The 21,286-nt window shown below is 63.5% G+C and overlaps 1 protein-coding gene and 1 long non-coding RNA gene across 2 annotated transcripts; both read right to left on the bottom strand.

Annotated features, from left to right (window-relative positions):
• Positions 1-2,777: 2,777 nt before the first annotated feature.
• Positions 2,778-3,615, bottom strand: LOC122213656. Its single transcript, XR_006199609.1, has 2 exons — positions 3,333-3,615; positions 2,778-3,208 (listed from the first exon to the last, which is right to left on the bottom strand). It is a non-coding gene; the product is annotated as an uncharacterized LOC122213656 (long non-coding RNA).
• Positions 3,616-12,930: 9,315 nt separating this feature from the next.
• On the bottom strand, positions 12,931-21,246 carry LOC122213257 (mitotic spindle positioning). The gene is made up of 5 exons (XM_042927378.1): positions 21,183-21,246; positions 14,926-16,670; positions 14,543-14,646; positions 13,565-13,603; positions 12,931-13,105 (listed from the first exon to the last, which is right to left on the bottom strand). The coding sequence occupies exons 2-5, from the start codon at positions 16,631-16,633 to the stop codon at positions 13,016-13,018; spliced, it is 1,941 nt and encodes a 646-aa protein (XP_042783312.1). The 5' UTR covers positions 16,634-16,670; positions 21,183-21,246; the 3' UTR covers positions 12,931-13,015.
• Positions 21,247-21,286: the final 40 nt, after the last annotated feature.

Genomic DNA, 21,286 nt, shown 5'->3' with positions numbered 1-21,286 from the left:
GCATCTGCAGTCCCCGAGTGTGGTCAGGACCACCTTGCTCCCCAGCGGCCAGCCACGCCTGGCTCACGACCCTTTGAGGGGCTGGGATGGCCGCTACCGCCCTCGGGGCAAATGCGGGGGCTTCCGGCTGCCTTCGCGTCTGTGACCCCCACCACCCCACCCTTTCTTCCGGGGGGGTGCCCTGCAGTCTCGGCCCCCAAAGCGGGGGGGGGGGGGCGTCTTCATTCCTGGGAAGGTGTGGCTGACCTCAGACCCCCACCCTCACGGGGCCAGGGATGGGGGGCCTGTGTCCCACCGGGTACCTCCTCAGTCGCGAGATGTATGCTCTCTGCCTCCTTTTTAAAAGGTTTGTGAAAGCGCAGGCTGTCCCCTGACGAAGTAGTGGTGATAACCAGAGAGGCCGTTCTCTTGGGCCCGACACTCTGGCCTCTGTCGGTGGGAGCCGGTGGGGACTCCGTTCTCCAGCCGCACTGGCCCCTCCCTCCCCAAGTTCCCTCTTGCTCCCTGAGTTAGGGACCACTGCTCGGGTGCATTTTACAGGCAGGTAAACTGAGGCCCGGAGAGACCGCCCTTTCCCTTCTTCCCCTGGGCGGCAGAGGGACAAGAGGCCTCATCTGGGGGAAAGGAGTACAGGCAGATTGGGGTCCCCACCTTCCCCCAGACTCTAGGTGACAGCCACACGGTTGTTGGGGCCCCCGGGGCCAGGGGCAGGCTGCCAAGGGGTGTTTCTGGAACCAGGGGCACCCAGGCCTCTGCTGCCCGACCATGGCTGTTGGGTGACCCTGGACGTGGCCCTGCCAGCCCCTGCTTGTTCCTTGAAGCCCTGGGGCCCACCCCGCGGCCGGCACCGCCCCTCGGAGAGCCCAGGCGGCGGTCAGGAACCCCAGACAAGCTCCAGCCACACATTCTGTTTGCTGACTCCTACTTTAAGCTTCTAACACATACACACACCTTCTGTCCCTAAAAACAAAGCAACCAGAGGACTTGGTTTCACCCTAATAAGGTGGCCTGGGACCCGGCAGCTGGCTGGCTCTGTGAGCTCCTGAGCCTCGGTTTCCCCCATCCGCCAACCCGGGTCAGGGCATCGCCTCCCACCATATGCAGGTGGTCATGTGAGGGCTCATGTGCAGGTGTCCGCGGGGAAGGGCAGGCGGTGGCCTGGTCGGAGCAGGGCTCTGGGGCGGGGGCCCGAGCTCGTGAGAGACCATCTTCTCTGGAAGGTTCTGTGTCAAGTCAGATGCTGGTTCTGGACAGAGGACCCTGGGCCGGCGGGCCACTCTGTGTCTGGCACCTTTCTGCACACTGTGAGCACTTTTATTCTAAGACACATTTCACAGTCTGTCGGCTGTGGTCACGGTATCCCAGGGACACATGCACATGGAAAACTGCCCGGGGCTCAGCCACACCGATTCAAGACAGGGTCCAAGAACAGACAAGGAGGAAAGAAACGAAGGGGAGAGCAGCAGCTCTGTGCGCCCAGGCACACGTCAGACGGAGACCAGGCCCGTCCATGGGCCTCTGCGTCTGCAGAGAGAAGCTGCAAATGTTAAACCTATCTTTTAATTGAGGTAAAATCCACGTAACATAGAATTAACCATTTTAAAGTGGCATCCACAAGGCTGTGCAGCCGTCCTGTCTCTAGTTCCAGAACATTCCATCTCCAAAGGAAACCCCGTCCCCATCACCCCCTCTCCCCTCCCCCAGCACCACGAGCCCCCTTCCCTTCCGTGGATGATCTGGACGTTTCACACACGTGGACTCACACCCCGTGTGGCCTCTCGTGTCTGGTTCCCTCCCTGAGTGTCATGTGTTCAGGGTCTGTCCCCAGGGTGGCGGGGGTGGGCGCCTCGCTGCTGTTCCTGCCAACGTGCGCGTGCGCGGTAGACACATCTGTCTGCTGATGGACAGTTTGCTTCCAGCCCCTTCCCTGCTGTGAACACCCATTTACACCCATTTTTGTGTCAACACCTATTTCTAGTTCTTTGGGGTTTGTACCTACAAGTAGGGTTCGGAGGCTCCAAATATTTGTGCCCAGAAAGCCTGGGCCGTGATTGCCCGCTGTGCTCGCCCGGCCCCTGCCAGCACCCTCTGTCCCCGTGGGAAAATCTGAGAAGACCCGGAGGTGGACCCGGGGGGCCCTGGGCAGGGGACACACGTCCTCTGAGAGCCCTGTGGGTGGCCAAGCTCGCATTCCACACCATGTGGTCACACAAATGACTGACCAGCCGGAGTGGACAAGACATAAACAGAGACCTCCCCGTCCCCAGTCTTTTCCATCCGCCTTGGCAGGAAATGAGGTTTTGTAACTTCAAATGGAGAGCTGCATATGCGAAACTGCAGATCTGCTCAGAAATACCCTAACGAGGGCCAAGGGATGCGTCTTCCAGAAACATCCCTGGCAGACATCTCCCCAAACCAGGGTCAGGAGCGCAGAGCTGGGGCTGCCGCACCAGGTGACCCTGAACACGTCAGGGTGCTTCGGGCCACGTTCATCACTTTATCCGTGAGTGAAGCCAGGCTCATTCCCTCTGCCCTCCCGTGAAAAACCGGGAGCAACTTTGGCGGACTGTCTCCTCAACGATTCATGTTAACCTTCTGGCCTGTAAAATTTATTTCTAATTAAACACGTAGTATTTTATTTGAAACAACTTGGTTTGTTCAAAGAAACCATTAGGGGAGTCAGAAGGCAAAGCGCAGACTGGGACAAAATACTTGCAGCACACGTAACCCAAAAAAGGACTCCGGTCTAGAATATGTAAAGAACGCTCACAAATCAATGACAAAACTCAAACAACCTAATTTAAGAAAATGGGCCAAAAATCTGAACTGGAAGTTCCTGAAGACAGGCACCCAAATGACAATGAGCACGTACTTGATGGTCCGTACTGACGGACGCCCGGGTTTTCCTGGACGCCTGCTGCAGCAAACACAGGTGCACAAGGGTTTGTCTCAAGGTATGTGTTCAATGCTTCGGGGCCTCCGAGTGGAAGTGTTGGGTCACGTGACAACTCATAACTTTTGAGGAAACTCCAGGCTATTTCCCATTGTCCCCACTTTACAGACGAGGGACCGCAGCTCACAGGAGCCAGGAGCCACGCGGCTGAGTCCAGACCTGGAACCTCAGGATCCTCTCCGTCATCTTGGTAACGCATTCCTCGTCCACGGGGGACTTGGCCTGCAGGCTGATCATGTTGTCCCAACCAGGAACCTAAGTATGGGAGAAAAGTCCCCAGGACCCCTGGTCAGCCTGTGGAGCTCAAGGACACCCCCGAGCCACTCCGCTCCCAGCCAGGTCCTTCCTCCTGCAAAGAGCTCCCAGGGGGGAGACAGACCCTCATCCACAGCTGGACGGAGGTGAGATGGGGGGCTGCTGTGGACAACGGTCAGCAGGTCCTCAAAAAGCTCAACATGGACTCATCATATGACCCAGTGACTCCACTCCTGAGTGTCCACCCCAGGAAAGTGCACACACATCCCGGTAAATACTGGACATAACGTTCACGGCAGCCAGAACGTGGGAATAATGCTAACGTCCATCAGGTTAAGGAAGGACACACGACGGGTCCGCTGCGCACGCGCACGTTCACAGATGACCGTGTCCACCGCGCACGCGCACGTCCCTCGGCCGCCAATAGGAACAAGACGCCCACACCCACTGCCCCGCGGACGGACCCTGAACACACGACGCTCAGGGAGGGAACCAGACACGAGAGGCCACACGTGAGCGATCCCATTTATCTGAGGTTCCTAAAATAAGCAAATTCATAGGGACAGCAAGTAAATACAGGTTACCTGGGGCTGAGGAGGGGGGTGACTGCTAATGGGGGCGGATTTCTTTTTGGAGTCAGAATGTTCTGGAAGTTGATAGAGGTGATGGTTGCATAACCTCGTGAATGTACGAGAAACCCCTGAATCATACACTTTAAGAAGCCCAGCGGTCAGTTTTATGTTACGTGAATTTTGCCACGATGTTTAAAAGTGGGACAATGAAGGTGGCTGCCAGCGGCTGTCAGAGTGCGAGGGTGGGCGCTGCCCGCGGTCACGCACGGGGCCAGGCGGGCCCTTCTCAGGGGCTGGCCATGCTCTCCATTGTCATTGTGGCCGCTCCAGAAAGCAGGGGGGAGCCTCGGTGGAGAGGCATCGTCAGTGTCACCGTGTCACAACGCGATGGCTCCCCCACCCCCGGACAGGAGGGAGGGACAGAAGTCAGGCGGACGGCAGCGCCCCCCGCCCTCCACCCCTTCTCCACCTCCATTGCGTCATCCAGTAAACACTTATTTAGCACCTACTGTGTGCGGGCCTGGGCTGGTGCTCCATTGGGTGACCTCGCGTTAGGTCAGTGCAGAGGGAGGCCCGATCCTGAGGGTCTCACCTCTGGCGGCAGCCTGAGACCTGAACCCAGCGGCCCCTCCCCCGGCCCCTCCCCCCCGCTGGCACTCCGTGCAGCTGCGCGGCCTGGGTCCTGCAGGTGGCCTCTCTCTGGGCCTGCGGGTCTCGGTCTGTGACCTGAGAGCCTGCCTCACAGGCTCACTTACTCAGCCAGAAGTTACTGAGCAGCTACTACGTGATAAGGGGGGGGTTGGGAGGAGCCTCGAAGGGGGTGCGGGATCAAGTTGAAGGGGCATTTGGGGAAGAGTGTACTAGGCGGAGGGCACCGCGGGTACAAAGGGCCTGAGCCTCAGGTGCACCGGGCGTCCGGCAGGAGCAGCGAGGAGGCCCGTGTTGAGTGGAACAGAACGAGCGATGGGGAGAGAGGGAGCGGGCCGTGCAGGGTCCCGGGGGAGGCACCGCGGAGCCCGGGAGGGCCGCGGGCAGAGCTGCACCTGCTCGAGCCGGTGCTCGCCGGCGCCCTCTGGCGGCCGCGGGGAAACAGACCGTGAGCGGGGCTCAGGGGAGGGGGCTGGTCCCGGACCGGTGTGGGGTCCAGTGGGGCCGTGGGGGTACAGTGGCGGGGGGGGGGCGCTGGCTGAGGGGCCCCCTGGCCCTGCTCCACTCTGCCTCCCTCTTAACCCCACAGAACTCCGTCCAGTGAGCCCCTAGAATTCTCCGATGTTGCCAGAGGCTCTTTGCCACATGAACTCTCCAGGGAGAGCTCAGCAAATCCCCAGCAGGAAACCAATGCAGGAAATACAGTTCGCAGAGTCAGGACTGGGGACAGAATGATACATTCTCTTTGTCGTTTAAATTAAGACAAAAGAATGCGTGTGCGCGTGTGTGTGTCTGTGTGTGTGTAACTAAAACGACGCTGTGAGTTTTAATACACCGACTTCTCAGTTTTGCGATTTTTTTTCCAACTACTTCAATGTTCTAGAAAAAATTAATTGAGGGGATTTCAAATACAGAGAAACATGTATAAAGGGCATGATTTTCTCTAATATGGCTTGGTAAGTCTCTGTCCACCACCACTTCCCTCTTCGATATCTCCACCAGCCTAGGGGCATTTTGTGGGACCGGGACCACCCTGACCCCTACCTGGGCCCTAAAGGGGCTCTGAAAATGCCTGCCAGTTAGAGCCGCGGGAACTTGAAAGAGGCAGTAGGCGGGTTTCCCTGGGGAGAGGGGAGAGCTGGTGCAGCAATGTTTATGTTGTGCCGCCCCCTGGTGGCAGTGTGCATTTGCTCTCAGCCTCAACCCAGGATAATTGGTCGTTAAGTTCCTGGTTGTCTGGTGAGGATTCATTTATTTACTTTGTCAATAGCGACAGGAGTGAAGAGCCAACATTTTTCCAGCATTGACCGTTGGCCAGGTGCCTGGTAACCCTCAAAATGTACCACTCCCGTCCCCCCCCCCGGCGCCCCAGGCTGAGGGAAGAGAGGAGCCTCGGGCAGGATCACGGAAGGTTTCCTGGCAGAGCTGGGACTTGAACCTGCCGGCTCTCAAGAGTGAAGGGAAACTGAAGTCCCAGTTTGGGTCCTGGAACCAGCTGAGCCTGAAGCCGGTGCCACTTTGACTTTCCAGTTATACAACCCGGTAAATTCTTGTTTTGTCAAAGCCCGTGACCTGAGTTGGCTTCGTCTTCTCTTGTGATCAAAAGCCCCGAGGGCCTCTGCCCAAACCAGCTTCAGTACCAACCCCAGCCACTGCTGGGCCGTCGTGTGACCTCTGGGAGTTATTTGACCTCTGATCTCTCATGGCCTCAGGGGGTGTAGGTGGGATTAAATGAGCTGTGGGCCTTCACCAAAGCCGCAGTGTCACTGATCGTAGGGGCCACCGACATTTTAGGCTCTAGACACTCAGGGCTTTCCCATCACTTGGAAGGCCCATCTCGTGAGTGTTGGAAGAGCGCTCCCGTGGTGGTGTGGGTGGAGAGGGTTCTCACACAGCGTGGTCTGGGGGCCTTGCCACACGCACAAGTGTCACGGGCCAGAGATCGGCCCCCAAAGATACCAGATCCCAATCGCAGGAAACTGCAAATGTTACTTTATTTAGAAGACATGTCTTGGGGCGCCTGGGTGGCTCAGTCGGTTAAGCGGCCGACTTCGGCTCAGGTCACGATCTCGCGGTCCGTGAGTTCAAGCCCTGCGTCGGGCTCTGTGCTGACAGCTCAGAGCCTGGAGCCTGTTTCCGATTCTGTGTCTCCCTCTCTCTCTCTCTGACCCTCCCCCGTTCATGCTCTCTCTCTGTCTCAAAAATAAATAAACGTTAAAAAAAATTAAAAAAAAAAAAAAAGAAGACATGTCTTTGCGGACGTGACCGGGGGCCTTGAGGTGGGCACGTTTTCCTGGAGGACCCAGGCGGGCGCTGACTGGCGGTACAGGGAGGTCTGGCGCCCCCAGCCGGGTGATGGCGTCCGGCCTCCAGGGCTACGGGGACAGGTCCTGATGCCCCGCGCGTGGTGGCCCCGAGACACACACAGCAGCGCTCCAGGCAGCAGAGAGACGCCGGGGAGCGGCGCCCACCGGCCACGCGCCCACGGGCCACGCTAGCTCCACGGGGGGACGTCTGGCAGGCGCCGGAAACCCCCCGGATCCGCCCACGTCGCAGACCGGCACGCCGCGGGAGCGGAGACCCGGGTGGCCGCCCGCTCAGCGTGACCTCGCTTAGCGCCGCCTGTCGCACCGCGAAGGCCCTGCTTCCGTGGAAGGTCACGGTCCGCGGTTTGGGGGGGACGCGAATTTGGGGGTCCCTGTTCAACCCGTGACAGCAGCCGCCTTCGCAGAGTGGGGAGCGGACACCCTCAGACGGGAGGCCTGCTTTTCACCGTGAATTGGGTCGTGCTGGAAAGACTCGGCCCGGGCACAGGCTCAGGGGGTGTGACGCCCCGTGGCCTTCAGCGCGCCGGCCGCGAGCCGCGAGGACGGAGTCACGTGTGGCTCCATAAAACCCAGTCCACCCTGGCGGGAGAACAGGGAATTCTCCAGGCACGTGAGAACACCAGGTTTTAATGAAAATGTCCTGATGTTTAAATTTGGCAAATTCTTTGAAATTCTTGGTTTTTTAAGTGATTTTAATTATTTTTGAGAGAGAGAGAGAGAGAGGGAGAACGTAAGCGGGGGGAGGGGCAGAGAGAGCGGGAGACACAGAATCCGAAGCAGCTCCAGGCTCCGAGCTGTCCGCACAGAGCCCGACGCGGGGCCCGAACTCACAGACCGTGAGGTCATGACCTGAGCTGAAGTCGGACGCTTAACTGAGCCACCCAGGCGCCCCGAAAGACTCTTAAAAGTGTAAAACACTAATGGCCACGTAAGAGAAGCCTGTGTTCTCAATCCAGCCCTCCGGCCACCAGTGTGGGACCCCAGGGGTGAGGCATTCCTGCTCACTTCATTTCATCTGCCCATAAATCCTGTGAGCGAAGAGTTACCCCCCTTTTCTGACAGGGAAACTGAGGTTTGGACAGACAAAATGCCTGGTTAACTTACGGCAGCCCAATGAGTAGCAGCAGGGGGTGAGGTTCGAGCCCAATCTCTGCCAACAGAGCCCACGCCCTAAACCCCACCTTAGGTCTTCTCAGGATGACCAGAATTCTGAGGTGGCCCAAGACCCCTGCCCCCAGTGACACACCCTGTGTAACTCCGTGATTGTGGGTGGGATTTGGTAAAAGTGGGCGGCTTTTTCAGATGTAATGAAGGTCCCCGAATCAATTGACTTTTGAGTTCATCAAAAGGGAGATCCTGCCGGGTGGGCCTGACCTAATCAGGAGAGCCCTAGAAAGGCCAGAGTGAAGCAACCGGTCAGGTTGTGAACTGTGAAGGGGCCTGGGGACAAGCACGAGCGTGGGGTAGCCAGCAAGAAAACCGGGACCTCGGCCCTACGAGAGTAGGGAGATAGTTCCAGCAACAGTCAAAGGAGCTGGGAAGCGGGTCCTTCCCCAGTGGCGCCTTTGTCTGCGCAGACGGCCCCGTGGGGCCCTGAGCCGAGGCCCCGACACCCGGTGCGGGACCTCCGACCCCCGCAGACCCTGAGAAATGGGCGTTGTTGGAAGCAGCTAAGTGTGTGTCAATAAGTTACCAACTAACACAGTCAACTTGATAACCAGTGTCTAGTTTTTACGTTTTGCACTGACGCATCCTGAGGGTCGGCGGTGAAATTTCCGGATGAGCCCCGTTCGTCCCTCCTGCCCCCGCTCACTGCTGTGCTCACTCGTGCGGGCCCCAGGCCCGTCTTGAAGACGCGGGCGCCCTCCGCTCTGGCGAGAGTGCTTTCTCCGGGCCCCGGGCGAGCAGGGAGCTCCGCCCCTTTTCTCCTGCTGGCGCAAACCGCGGGTGCCTTCGTGCCCAGGGCTGGACGACGTGGCGGCCCCACGTGCCCCGCGCCCGGGGCCTGGCGGCTCCGCAGCGCCCTGTGCTGCCTCGGGGCAGGGGCGTTTGAAGCGCCTGCACCCGGGTGCCCTCTCCGAGGTTTCTCGGGGGAACCAGGAGGTGGCCAGAGTTAGCCAATAAAAGTACAGGGCGTCCAGTAAGTTTAACTTCGGGTAAACCATGAGCGATTGTTAAAAGCACAAGTATGTCCCCAGTACGGCACGGGGCGCACTTCAAGTATGCCATCCGCCGTTGGCCTGAAATTCAAATTTAGCCGAGCGTCCTGAATTTTAGCGCAGCCGGGCGGCCACCCCCGCCAACAGAGCCCTGGCTTCACTTGTGTGAGCGAGGGGCCCCTGCACCCCACCCCCCCACACCGGGCTGGTCACCGCTGCCCCCCCCCACCTCCTGGATGAGCCCGCCCCCCTGCCCCCACTCCTGGATGAGCCCGCCCCTTCCACCCCCCCCCCGCTAACCCCCCCCGCCCCCCTTCCCTGTTGAGCCCCCCCGCCCTCCCCCCATGGATGAGCCCGCCCCCCCCCCCCCCCCCCCCCCCGCCACAGCTGCTGGAGCCCGCCCCCTCCACCCCCTCCCCCACCCACGGAATCGCCAGCGCTGGGAGCAGCTGGAGTCTGAGCCCCCACCCGCTGGGATGGTTGTTACGGAGCAAACCTGCGGGATCCGCGTCCCGTCCGCACCGCGCGCAAGCTGGAGTGGATTATGTAAGAGCGGCTCCCGACTCCCCCCGAGGCAGCTCAGAAGCCGGCCGGAGGGAGGAGCACGTTTTAGCTGGAAACGTGGTTTGTATTCCAGCCTTTCTAAGGGCCTCCCTTCCGGGATCATAATACACGTGGGAGAACGTCTGTCCCCTTGCACGAGAGAATGAGGGGCCGCCAGGGACGCCTGCGGTGAGGTCGCCTCCCAGACAGACCCTCCCCTTTGGGGTCCCACTGAGACTCAGGAGACCTGGCAGGGGAGCGAATTCCCTCCCGGCTCCTGAGGGGTCGGCCGTGGATGAAGAATGAAACACAGGTGAGTCACAGACGCAGGACGTCCCGCCCACGCCCACGCCACCCAGAGTCTCGGAGGACGCGGCTCGCCGTCCGGTTTCTAGTTATTTTAAGCTGGCAAGTCGTGGGCTCCTCTGGGTGGTTCCCAAGGGCCTCCGTGTGCCTTCAAGAGACCGAACACTTTTCCTTTAGCGTTTTAAAGATCTTGGCAAAATGCACATAACACAGAACGTATCACTCTAACCCTTTCCGAGCACACAGCTCAGTGGCGTCAAGCACACTCACGCTGTCCTGCACCCGCCCCCCCACCCGCCTCCAGAACTTTCCATCTCCCCAGACTGAGACTGTCTCCATGAAGCAACGGACTCCCCGCCCCTGCCCCACCCCTGGCTCCCACCGTCTATTCTCTGGCTCTGTGAACGGGACTCCTCTGGGGACCCCCGTGAGAGGGGTCGCGCGGGGCGTGTCCTTCTGTGTCTGGCTCCTGTCACCGCGCACAGTGGCCTCCGGGTCCCTCCACGCGGTGGCAGGTGGCAGGACGTCCTTCCTCCCTGGGGCTGGGTCCCATTCCGGCGTGGGGATGGACACATTGTGTTTGTCCTTCATCCACGGAGGGACCCTGGGCTGCTCCCCTTTCGCTGTTGTGACGCGTGCCTCCGTGACCACGGTGGTGCCAGTATCTCTTCAAGTCCCTGGTTCCCGTTCTCTTGGGGACAGACCCAGACGTGGAACCTCTGGGTCACATGGCTGTTGTGTGTTTAGCTTCTTGAGGAACTCGTGTTCATTTTGTCGGTCAGGCTGAACACACAAGGTCCGCTTCCCCGCCCACATTGCGGGCCCCCCAGGTGGCCCTGGTCACCCAGGCAGGGGGCGGCGTGGGTGGGGACACGGCCATCACGCACCCGTGGAACATTCAAGTCTCTGCTCCACCTGGTGGCCCTTGGCTGGGGGAGCGGGACGCGTGTCTCCTGCGTGGGCACCGTCCCAGGGTCGGCATCGAGGGCCGACATCGCCTCTCGAACGGGGTGGCCCCGGGGCTGCGGACACTGTGTCCTGGGACAGACGCGGCCCAAGGGAGCCGGCAGGTTGCAGACGAATCTCCCGCTGTGCCCAGACCCTGGTCTGGATGGCAGGGTGGGGGGCCCCATGGACGTGACCGGTGGCCCCGCCCCCCACCCCGAGGCAGCGGGGCCACAGGCAGACCCACGCTGGGGAAGCCGTTTCTGAACCTTCCTCGTGGCACCCACCGGACAGGGCAGGATTCAAGGGCAGAGCAAGTATGTGGGGGGACAGACAGACCGCGTTGGGGGAGGACATCACTCCCTGCAGTGGCTCTCTCTGTGTTTTGGGGGAACCTTCACAGGCCACGGTGCTGGGGGCATTATGGGGGTCAAAGGACAGTCTACTGAGACCAGAGAGCTGGTCCCACCAGGGGCGGGGGCCCTCTGACCTAGAGGACTCATGAATGTACCCCTCCGTGACATGACCTGTGTGCAGAGAAGCGCGGCCGGGCCAGGGGGGTTACAGAAGGGCCCAGGCCATAGGGGAGCCCAGCCCTCCCCACCTCAGCTGGGTGCCTTGTGCACGGCCTGTGCAACAGTCCCAGGAGGCCCTGAGCAGAGGCCAGGGAAGGTTAACCGGGACAGGGGACAAGGAGACTCTGTGTGGTGGGCACCATAAGGTCCCCAAAGACGTCCCCATTCCTGGTCCTCAGACCTGCAGACCTCTCGCCTCACGTGGCAGAGAGGACCTTTGTCAAGGCCCCCGAGGAGGGGGTGACGCTGGGTGCCCTGGGGACCCAGCATCCTCACGAGAGGGAGGCAGAGAGCCCGGCGACCCTGTGCTGCGAGGATGAGGAGGGGCCGCGGGCCCAGGATGCGGCGCCTCTGGAAGCTGGGAAAGTGGGGAGACGGGTCCCCGGGGTCCCGGGGGAACCGGCCCTGCCCATTCTCAGGTGTTAGGACTTCTGAGCCCAGAGCCATCGAACCAGTCGTTCGGGCAGCGCCCCCACCCTGGAGGTCCCGACTCGGGGAGGGTGGTGGCAGGCCCGCTGGCACCAGGTGGCTGACCCGGCAGGAGACGGCGAGCCCCTGAGGTGCCTCCCTGAAGGGTGGGTGGGGCCCGCACTCTGACACAGGACAGACTGTAGGAATCCGGGACGCAGGGACCCCCGGCCCCGGCCCAGGCCCTGCTTGTGGACACAGACCTCGCCTCCTCCCTCGGACTGGGGCCCTGCCTCCTCCCTCGGCCTGTCTCTGCTCTACCCTGAAGAGCCCCTCCCAGCCCGCCCCGGGCCCCCACGGCCCCACCCCCGCCCAGCTATTTCAGGCTTTTGCCTCCTGGGCTGGCGGGGGCGGCCGCAGGATTTCTGGAACTAGCCTCCTCGGTTTTCCCTGCAGCGGCCGAGGAGAGGGGGAGCGGGAGGGGCCTGGAGGCTGAGGCCGGCCATCCCTGTGCGTGGAGGGGAAACCGAGGCACAGGAGCTCTGGGGACCCCCAAGGCCACCCCGAGGATGGCTGCAGAACTAGGTCCAGCGTCCACACCCTGCCCAGAATGATCTCGTCTCTCAGGTGGGAGGATAGAATGCACACAGGGCCCAACCAGTGACCCCTCCAACCTCCCCGGACACCAGGGACGCTGTTGGAGGGCCACACGGGGGACCCACTGGCCTCGCCCACTGGCCAGGCACTGACGCTGTCACTGCGGGGCCGCGGCGGGGGGGCACAGAGCACGTGGGTCCCCTTCAGCCCTCTTCTCTGCCGGGGGCGGGGGGGCTAACCCCACAGGGCTGTAATTCAGAGATTTGCTGGGTGTGCCACGCGGGGGTGGGGTTGCGGGGGCAACACAGAGGCCCTCAGACTGGGTGCTCCTCCCTCAGACCTGTGGCTCCCCCAGGGACCAGCCCCACCGCCCTCAGACTAGCAGGGACGATCACATCTGGACCTGGGGGTGGGGGGCGGCTGGTCTCCTCCCATTTGGGGCCCAAAGTGTTTGGCAAAGTCTTAGAAGCAGAATCGAGAGACCTCCCGTTCCATCCCCAGCATTACACACAGAAAACACAACAATGTCTCCAGGAAGATAAGAACAGGAAAGAGAACCATCAGGGCTGAAAATGCATCCGGCCTCGGGGTTGTCGGCCCTGATCTCGGGGGGGGGGGGGGGGGGGTTGGGGGGGGGGGGGGAGTTTAAACAGGCACCTGTTTCCTAAGGGAAGTGGGGCTCCGGATGGGCCAGCAGACCCCCCAGGGCAGGCCCGGGGCGCCCGGCTCAGGCCTTGCCCTCGTTGGCGTAGATACGGGCTTCCCAGCACCTGGCCTTGGCATTGGTGTGGCGGGTGACCCGTGTGGCCTCAAGGACCTGCAGGAGAGGCACAGAGTCCCCGTCAGGGTCCTGACCCCTGGACGCCGTCCCCCACTGCCAGCTCGTAGGAGAGATCTAGAACAGGAGGGAAGCAGGCCATCCCCTCCTCCGATTTAGACCCCCTACCCCTGGTAATAGTGTCAAGGAGCGTGGTAGCTCACCCTGAGACCCACGGCAGGTCCGCTGCCAGCTCTGGCATTTTGGACCCAGTTCATAAACGAATCCACAAAGGCAGTAAAGCGGCCGCTCTCACGCACTGCCCCGTGAGCCTCCTTCTGTGTCTGGCCCAGACCCTCACTCCCCGGCTGCGGACCTCTCCCACGGTCTGTGCCCACGGCAAGCCCCCCCCCGAGCGGCTCCCAGCAGAACCCACTCAGGCAGGCTCGGGCCGCACCGCCACGAGAAGGGCACCTGATGGCTCTGAGGCCGCGGCGGAGGGCCCAGGGGCCCACTCACCTCCGAGTTGATGTGGTCGGAGGCGCTGAGGCTGGCATACTGTGGGAAACGAAGGCACGTGAGCCCCGGGGCCTGGGACTCCACGCCCGGCCCCCTGGGCCCCCACTAGGGGTGGAGGGGAGGGAGCTCCTCGGCCACCGCGGCCCCCCAGACTCAAAGCTGTGCGCAGCCTGCTTCCCCTGCGCTGCCCCCTCCCTGAAGCCTCGAGGCTCTCTCTGCAAACTCGTCACAAGGGAGACGGCCAACGTTTTCTGAGCTCCTGCAGCCCGGGCCCCGTCCCAGGGCTCAGAGGGGGCTGTTCTTACGACCACGCGCATTTTACAGAGGAGGGGACTGAGGGTCAGAGAGGATTTGCCCAGCACGACGGGCCAGCAAGTGGCAGGACCGGACTTGAGCCGGGTCACTGGGCTCCCACGCGGTGCCCCGAGCCGCCAGAGCAGGCGGTGAGGCTAGACGCGGCGTGGTTCCCCCTGGTGGCCCGGAGCCCCCCCCCCCCCACTCCCCGCGTCCAGGGAGGAGACGGCCTCAGGGGGACCACTGCGGGGGGCGGAGTCGGGTCTGGGCTCGAGTCCCCGTGTGGGGCAGCACCGCCTGATGCTGGCCGTGGCGACTCGAGCTTTCTCTGAAGAGCGTGTGGCAAGACGGACGTGGCTCTGAGACGGTGCAGGCGTGGCCCGCAGAGCCCCGTGCACGTCACCCGCACATGCTGCGCAGTGATGACGGTATGACGGTGCTCATCAACTGTCACTGTCGTCCTCGAAGCAGAGCCCGTCCGTCAGACTGACTCAGGGGGACGCCCTCAGGGTGGGGACCCTGCTCGGGGGCCTCCGACAGACAAAGGGACACGCGCTGTGCACCCCCCGTGGGGAAGAGGCAGAGGCACAGCCACCCGCAGGCAGCGAGGGCGTCGGGCTTCAACCCAGGTCCTGCCCGCGTCTCGCTCTGCCCCCCTGGGGCCCCAACGGGCTCCGGACTCACCCGCGGCTCCTTCCTTTTCTTCTGCTCGGGAGCACCCGCCACGCCTGACAGGTGGATGGGGGGGAAGAAGTGGGGCTCGGACACGGAGTAGCTGCCCGTGACGCCTGCGCGGGGAGAGGGGGGCGTCAGGAGGGTCCCGGGGACCTCCGAGTCCCTGGCCGCGAGGAAACCGGACAACGGACAGACAGACGGGCAAAGCACGGGCCGTCGGGGGGACGAACTGGGCAGCAGCGGACGGCGGGGGACACGACACCCTCGAACCTTCGCACCCCTGACAAGGCAGAGTGGACGTCCGCCTCCAGAATCCGCAGCTCAGGTACAGAGACCGGCCGCCGGAGCCCCCCAGGTGTTCCCAGCCCCTGCGCCCGCCCCCCGCCCCTCACCGGAAGCCGCGGAGGAGCTCCTGGAGCCGGCGGGCTCGTCGTCGTCGTCGTCGTCGGGCGGCGGGGAGAAGACCTCAGGGAAGAGGGCCTGCCTCCGCTCCTCGGCCACCTCCCGCTCGCGCTGCAGGACGCTCTCCACCTCCTTCTCCAGCAGCTCGGACGACTGGGACCTCTGCAGCGTCGACGCCAGGATCCCCCTGCCCTCCCAGCCTGGGACGCGGGGGGCCGCGGCCTGCAGGGGCCCGTCTGGGACCCTGAACCGCAGGGGCCGCAGGCAGAAATGCTCCTGCCGGATGACCCCTCTCTTGGCCGGCGGGGGTCCCTCGCGGGGCTTGGGGCACTGCGGCTTTGCGCCTGCCGGTTTTCCAGAGGATTCCAAGAGATGCCACGGAGAGCCTGTGGCCTGTGGAGAGCCCACGGCCTCGGCCTCGGCCGCAGAGAGACCCCCGGGCCTGCCGGACGCGTGGAGGGCCGGGCACGCCAGCCGGGGGCTCCCGGGGCGCAGGTGCGGCTGGAGGGCGTCGGCCGGGATGCCGCGGTCCTCCTTCCTCACCGCGGGAGCAGGGCGGGCCGGCCCGTCTTCCGGGGCCAGGCCGAGGACGGAGTCTGAGCTGAGGGCTTTCCTGAGTCCAGGCTGGGGACCCAGGGCCGCCCTGGCAGGTGTGGACGGCTCGCCCAGCTTCAGGCCCTCCCGCCGGTGGTCTTCCTCCCGCTGGCTCTCCTGCACCAAATCCCGCTGCACGTAGAGTGACGGGCGCCCCCTGTCCCGCCGCGGGGCCGAGGCCGGGCTGACCTTGGTCAGCAGTGGCCTGGTGGGTATTTCCACCATCTCCTGCTGGCTGGCCGCCTGCCGTAGCCCTCTCTGCTCTCGCAGGTCTGCCTCCCGCTCCTGGGCCCGCCGGATCTCCCGCTCGATGGGCGTCTCCCCGGGGGGCTCCGGGGACCCCGCTCGGGACCGGGAGCCACGGCCGCCCACAGCCCGGGCACCAGGGGCAGCGGGGAGGCCGCCGGCGCCCCCGTTCTCTCCCGAGACCGCGTCCCTCCCCTGGGGCTTCGGTGGGACGGCACACCCGTTGGCCGGGGGCAGCCCGCTCGAGGCCGTGGAGGCCTGACCCACGGCAGGCGGGGCGCACGCAGGGGCCACCCTAGCTGGAAGGTTCTGGGGGACCGCCACACCGGCCTGCTCCAGACTCAAGAACTGCCGTCTGGCCGCCAGGAAGTTGATCTGCTCCCTGTCGACCACGTGCTCCTCCGGGGGCCCCGACTGAGCCCGGCCGGGGCTCCCGGGGTCCCCGTGGGCAGGCCTGCCCTGCAGCGTGGCCACCGTGCTGCCCTTCCTGAGTGCCTGGCCCTGGATGACTGCCCGGTGCTCCCGTTCCAGGCTCCGTGGCCGCGTGGGCTGGGCGTCCCTTGGGTGCCGACGGCAGGCCTTCGCCTCCTCTTTCTTGTCACCCTCCCGGCCGAGCCCCCACGGGGCTGGCCGGTCCAGGAAGGCACATGGGCTCCGGGACGCCTTCGGCCCGGCTGCATTCGGCCCGGCCTCTCGGTCAGCAGGCAGGGCCCATGGCTTGTTCTGGTCCCAGCCGCTGGCCGCAGGCCCCGCGTCCACCGGCTCAAACGTGTAGCCGGTGCCCTCCTCCAGGCCCAGGCCATCCACACGGGGCGAGTGAGGGATGCCGAAGATGGGGTATCTGGTCACTCGGTCCATGGCCTGGGGGACTCAGCTGCCCACGGCTCCGGGCTCACTGGGGGAGGAGAAGGGAACAACGGCCAACACGTCAGGGACCGGGACACAGCCCACGGCCGCTCTCTTGGGGACAGGTGCGATTTCCTTTCCCTCGAAGGCCAAAGTCCCGGCCAAAGGGCCTCTGTGATCACTTCGGGGATGGACGCGTGACCCAGCCTGCCAATGACCTGAAATTCTGGTCCTGAGACTTTGCGATTACCCTGGAAAATCGGAGCCCTCCGCCCCCGGGCTTGTTACCCAGCAAGCGGCCGGGGGCCGCACGTGTGCCCTCACGGACACAGCCTGCTTGGGGGCAGCACTGACGCCAACAGGCGTCCGTAAAACATGCTGTGTGAACTCCTGGATCCAGCCGCACCTGTAGCCCACTCCCGTACTGACTCTCTCAACAGCTTGCCCCGTGAGCGTCTGACATGTCCTGGTGCCCCTGCCCGTTCGTCTCCCGGACTCCTGCTGCTGCCCTCTCCCACCCAGCTCACGTGGCCAGACCCAGGGCCGTCCCCAGGCAGCCTCCCTGGGCCCCCGTGTGCACGAGCGCACCTGCCTGTCTCCCAGGGTGCACACGTTCTGAGGTTTCTCTTGTGATTTCTTTCATCAGCGGGCCTGCCCCTCACTAAGGGATGTCAGGTGGGGAAACTAAGGCTCAGAGAGGGAGGATGGCCGGCAGGGACTCCAGTCTCCTGGTTCCCTCCCCTACACCTGCCTAGAGGGACACTTGGTCCCATCCCGGACAGTCCCCCGCCTCAGTGCCATAAAGCCAGGACGGGCTAGGGAACGCCTTGGACCTTGTCCTGCGGGGCCAGGTGAGGCCACGGAGCCTCTGGCCACACCCTGATCCAGTGCCCCAGGGGGCCCTGGCACCTCTCCAAGCCTCGGGATTCTGCTGAGCACAGCTCTGGGAGCCCCCTCCTATGAAGGCACGCACCTGCTCTCCAGGGCCTCCGTCTGACCTCGGCACAAAACCCGGACTTCACAGGGGTCCCTACCCCAAACCTGACCCTCTTCCTCCTCCTCCCGCAGCTCCCTCTGCATTTGTGCTGCTCCACAGCCTTCCTAGCTGCAGCCCACAAGACACCTCCTCCAGGGAGCCCCCCCACCCCATTGCCCCTGCTCTTGGAGCCTGTTGTCCGGGCCTCTCCCGCTGCTTGGCCCAGCACCCAGTTTAGGCTTCACCTTCTTACGGCTGAGGAAAGGAACTGGCTGTTCCCAGGTCTTCAAGCAGCCCTTGTCCTTTTCCCATCTCCCAGTTCTATCAGAACCTGCCGCGTTGGGGCCACCTTGCTTGTGAAAGCTGCAGTTCTAAAGAGGAAAACGCAGCCCCGCCCCGAGCTGGAGAGGGGGGGGTCAGGCGACATAAAATCGACCATGGGAACCATGTTCTAACTAACGTGTACTAAGCAGGCGTCCGTATGTATCCAATAATGAGACTATAATTAGAAAGGCAACAGGTAAAGACAAGCAAGCCTGGGTAGTAAATCCCAGCCCGCGGGCCACACCACTGCCCGGGACCACACAGCCCCCCTCCCGGAAGATGCCCTCCCGGAAGCCACAGGGGTGGCTGCGTCCTTGAGTCTCGTCTTCTGCCACTGGAAGCCCTCAGCCCAGGACCCTCTCTTCCCGGAGGGCCCAGATGAGCACCCCCTCCTGCAGCCAGAATCCAGTATACAGCAGGGAGGTGATAAAGACTGGCAAGTTCTCTGCAAACGCTGCTCGTTCCGGGTGCCCAGGACCTGGAGGTCAGGGTCATTTCTGCCACAGACCTGGCTGTGCCTCCAGGCCTCCCCTCCGGCGCCAGCCTGGTGCTGACCCTGAGGGCTGGGCGGGCCTGTCCCCACGCCCTGGAGCTCCCTGGGAAGCTGGGGGGTAGGGGGAGGCAGGTGTGCGAACGGCGATGAAGGAGTGTTTGCCGAGTGGGCAGGTGGACGTACACCCAGCAGGATTTATAGGCCACTTAGGACATTAACTCCGGGGAGGCGGTGGGGGGACCTGCCCAGAGGCTGTCAGCGGGCCTGGGTGGGGACACTGCCTCCTCCTTGGCCCATTCCTCTTGGGTGAGTCACGGAGGCCAGTGGGCGGGGCTCAGGCTGGGTCTTGGGCTCAAGGCCCCGGGGCCCCATCGGCTGGTGCCTCCGGCCTCAGTGTCTACACCCGGACCGGAGGTAGAGTCCGCGGGACTTGGGTCCACCCTGGAAGTCTGGCATGTAGCCAGTATACAGTAGGCACCAGATACATGCTCTCACGGTGGCTGCTAATGGTCTTTAAATGCTGGACCCACCACTGCTCTCGGGGTGACCCCGGGGCAGGCGTCCTCTCTTGTGGCACCCCAGTGTCCCCGTCTGCAAGCTGGGCCGATGAGGCCCCCACATGGGGCCTGAAGGGGTAGAGCCCAGGGGGTCAGCCTTTTCGGGGCCTCGGAGGCTCCGCAGGAATGAGGGGTGGTAGCGATCGCAGAGCCTCCCGTGTCTCCCGTGGCCCCTCACACACAGCGCCCCACAGCAGCGTCTCATTTGCTCCTCGTAAGAGCCCGCGGCGAGGGGGCCGTTCTTGTCCCCAGTCAACAGCAGAGGGAACCGAGGCCCAGAGAGGGCAGGCTGTTCACCCGAGACCACACAGCCGGCCGCAGAGCAGCAGGTTCCGAGGCCGGAGCCTGCATTCCCAGGCAGCTGCCTCCTCTCCCAGGAAGCCCCCCTCCCCCATTGCCCCTCCCAGCCCCACCCCGTATCACGTCGATACCAGACTGAAACTGGGTTTATGGCCCCTGGTGCCACACATCTGCTTCCTCGGCACTGGCCTCCTGGCCTCGGGCAAAGGCCCGTTGGAAGGGCTAAGGGTCAGAGCAAGGTCACACAGCAAGGAGGGTCCTCCCGGGGCCCTGGCTGGTCAGACGTCAAGCCAACACCTTGAGACACTCAGACTCCGCCCCAGCCGCACGGGTTCCCAGCCAGCCCCCTCACAGGGCCACCCCCCATACCCCCACATGCCTCAACCAGACCCTGCACCCCAGCTGGGCCCGGGGCGGGGCGGGGGGGACTGAGGCACCTCCCTCCCTGCGCCCCGTGGATCCCACAGGTGAGCACAGGCTGCCGACTGACGCGTGAACGCTCGTCCCAGACACAAAGCCCAGTCCACACGGGACCCCCACCCTGCCCCCACGCCGGGTCCCGACTCACATGCTGCCCCTGGGCCCCCGCAGCCTCTGGGCCTGGCTCTGGTGCCATCGACAGGACAGAGACCGGAATCCCGATGCCCTGCCCACGGGTTGCCAGGGGACAGGGCCCCGCCTGGGGAAGCAGGGGCACCCCCTCCCCTCCAGCCCCACCCAGGCCCGGGAAACAAAGTCCAGAGGAGGAGGGAGAAAGATGATACCCAGGCAGGGAGGACGGCAGGCGCCATGCCCACTGCCTCCCGGCCCCCCGGCCCCCAGGCCTCCAGCCCCACAGAGCCGGGACTCACTGGAAAGCTCCTTCCAGCTGCTCTCAGGCCCTCCGGCACCCCAGAGAGGGGCTATCACGCCCAGAGTCACGCAGTAGGTCCTGAACCAGCCCCCCACCCCGTGCTCCAGGCTCAGAACACCCTTTGGGGCTCCTATCCCAGAGAGCCCCTTTCTGGGGCTCGCCCAGCCTGCTAGCCTCTGCGGGGGGTTTCGCTGGGTCGGGGTTCAGATTCCACTTAGCCTCTCTGAGCCTGTCCCCTCCTCTGAAATGGGCATACATCACAGAGCAGGGAGGATGCCCCGGCCACTTCTACATAAAGGACCCAGAGTGCCGGAAAACATGGGCAGGGTGGGCAAGGCTCAGGCCCCCCTGACAGATGGGGGCCCCAAGGCTCAGCATGGGCAGCGGGGCCTGCCGGGCACTCAGCCATCCAGCCTGATTCTCAGCCAAGGTGCAAGGAACTTGCCGGGGCCGCGGGACCCCGGCGTCTCTGAGGGCCTGGACCTATCGGCCTGGCGGTCAGTCTACAGGGCGGGGACACAGTGGACGGGGCTTTAGTCCCCTGCTCTGGGGGGTCTGTCCTGACTGCCTCTCGCCTGGCTGTAGGGACCACCAAGTTCTTCCGATCCTGCCTAAGGGAGGAGGGTCAGTGTGGGACTCGAACCTGAGTTCCCCACCCCCCACCCCCATCGTATGCTGCTCATACTGGGAAACTGAGGCCCAAAAAGGGCAGAGACTGGATCACCCAGCATGTTGGGACACTGGAGACAAGGACCCAACTGTCCTGCTCCCAGACTGAGGAGGCCTCCCACTCAGGGTTCGTAAAGCCCATTGTATAGATAGGCAAACTGAGGCCCAGGGGAGGCAGCAACTTCCAAGATCGCCTAGTGAGACAGAAGTGCGGGACGGCAGCCTCTGTAAACACGTCCCACCGTCCCCCCGCCCGGCTCCCGGGGACCGGTTTCTCTGCAGAGCTTGGGGGCCGTGAACCCAGCACAGGCCATAGAACCAGAGGACTCCACAGTTAGCAGGAAGCAAGTCCTGCCACCACCAGCTGCCCCCTTACCTCCAGGCCTTACCTGCCCAGGTGCCGTTCACGTGGGTGCAGGTGCGGTGGGCACTGGGCACCGGGGTGAGCCCAAGGGAGCCCGGGGCTGCGGTGCAGAAGCCTGCTCCCTCCTTC

The sequence above is a fragment of the Panthera leo genome, chromosome A2, assembly GCF_018350215.1.
Source record: "Panthera leo isolate Ple1 chromosome A2, P.leo_Ple1_pat1.1, whole genome shotgun sequence".
NCBI classification, from domain to species: Eukaryota; Metazoa; Chordata; class Mammalia; order Carnivora; family Felidae; genus Panthera; species Panthera leo.
Note: the sequence above shows the minus strand (reverse complement) of the source record. Positions and strands in the feature narration are given on the sequence as shown.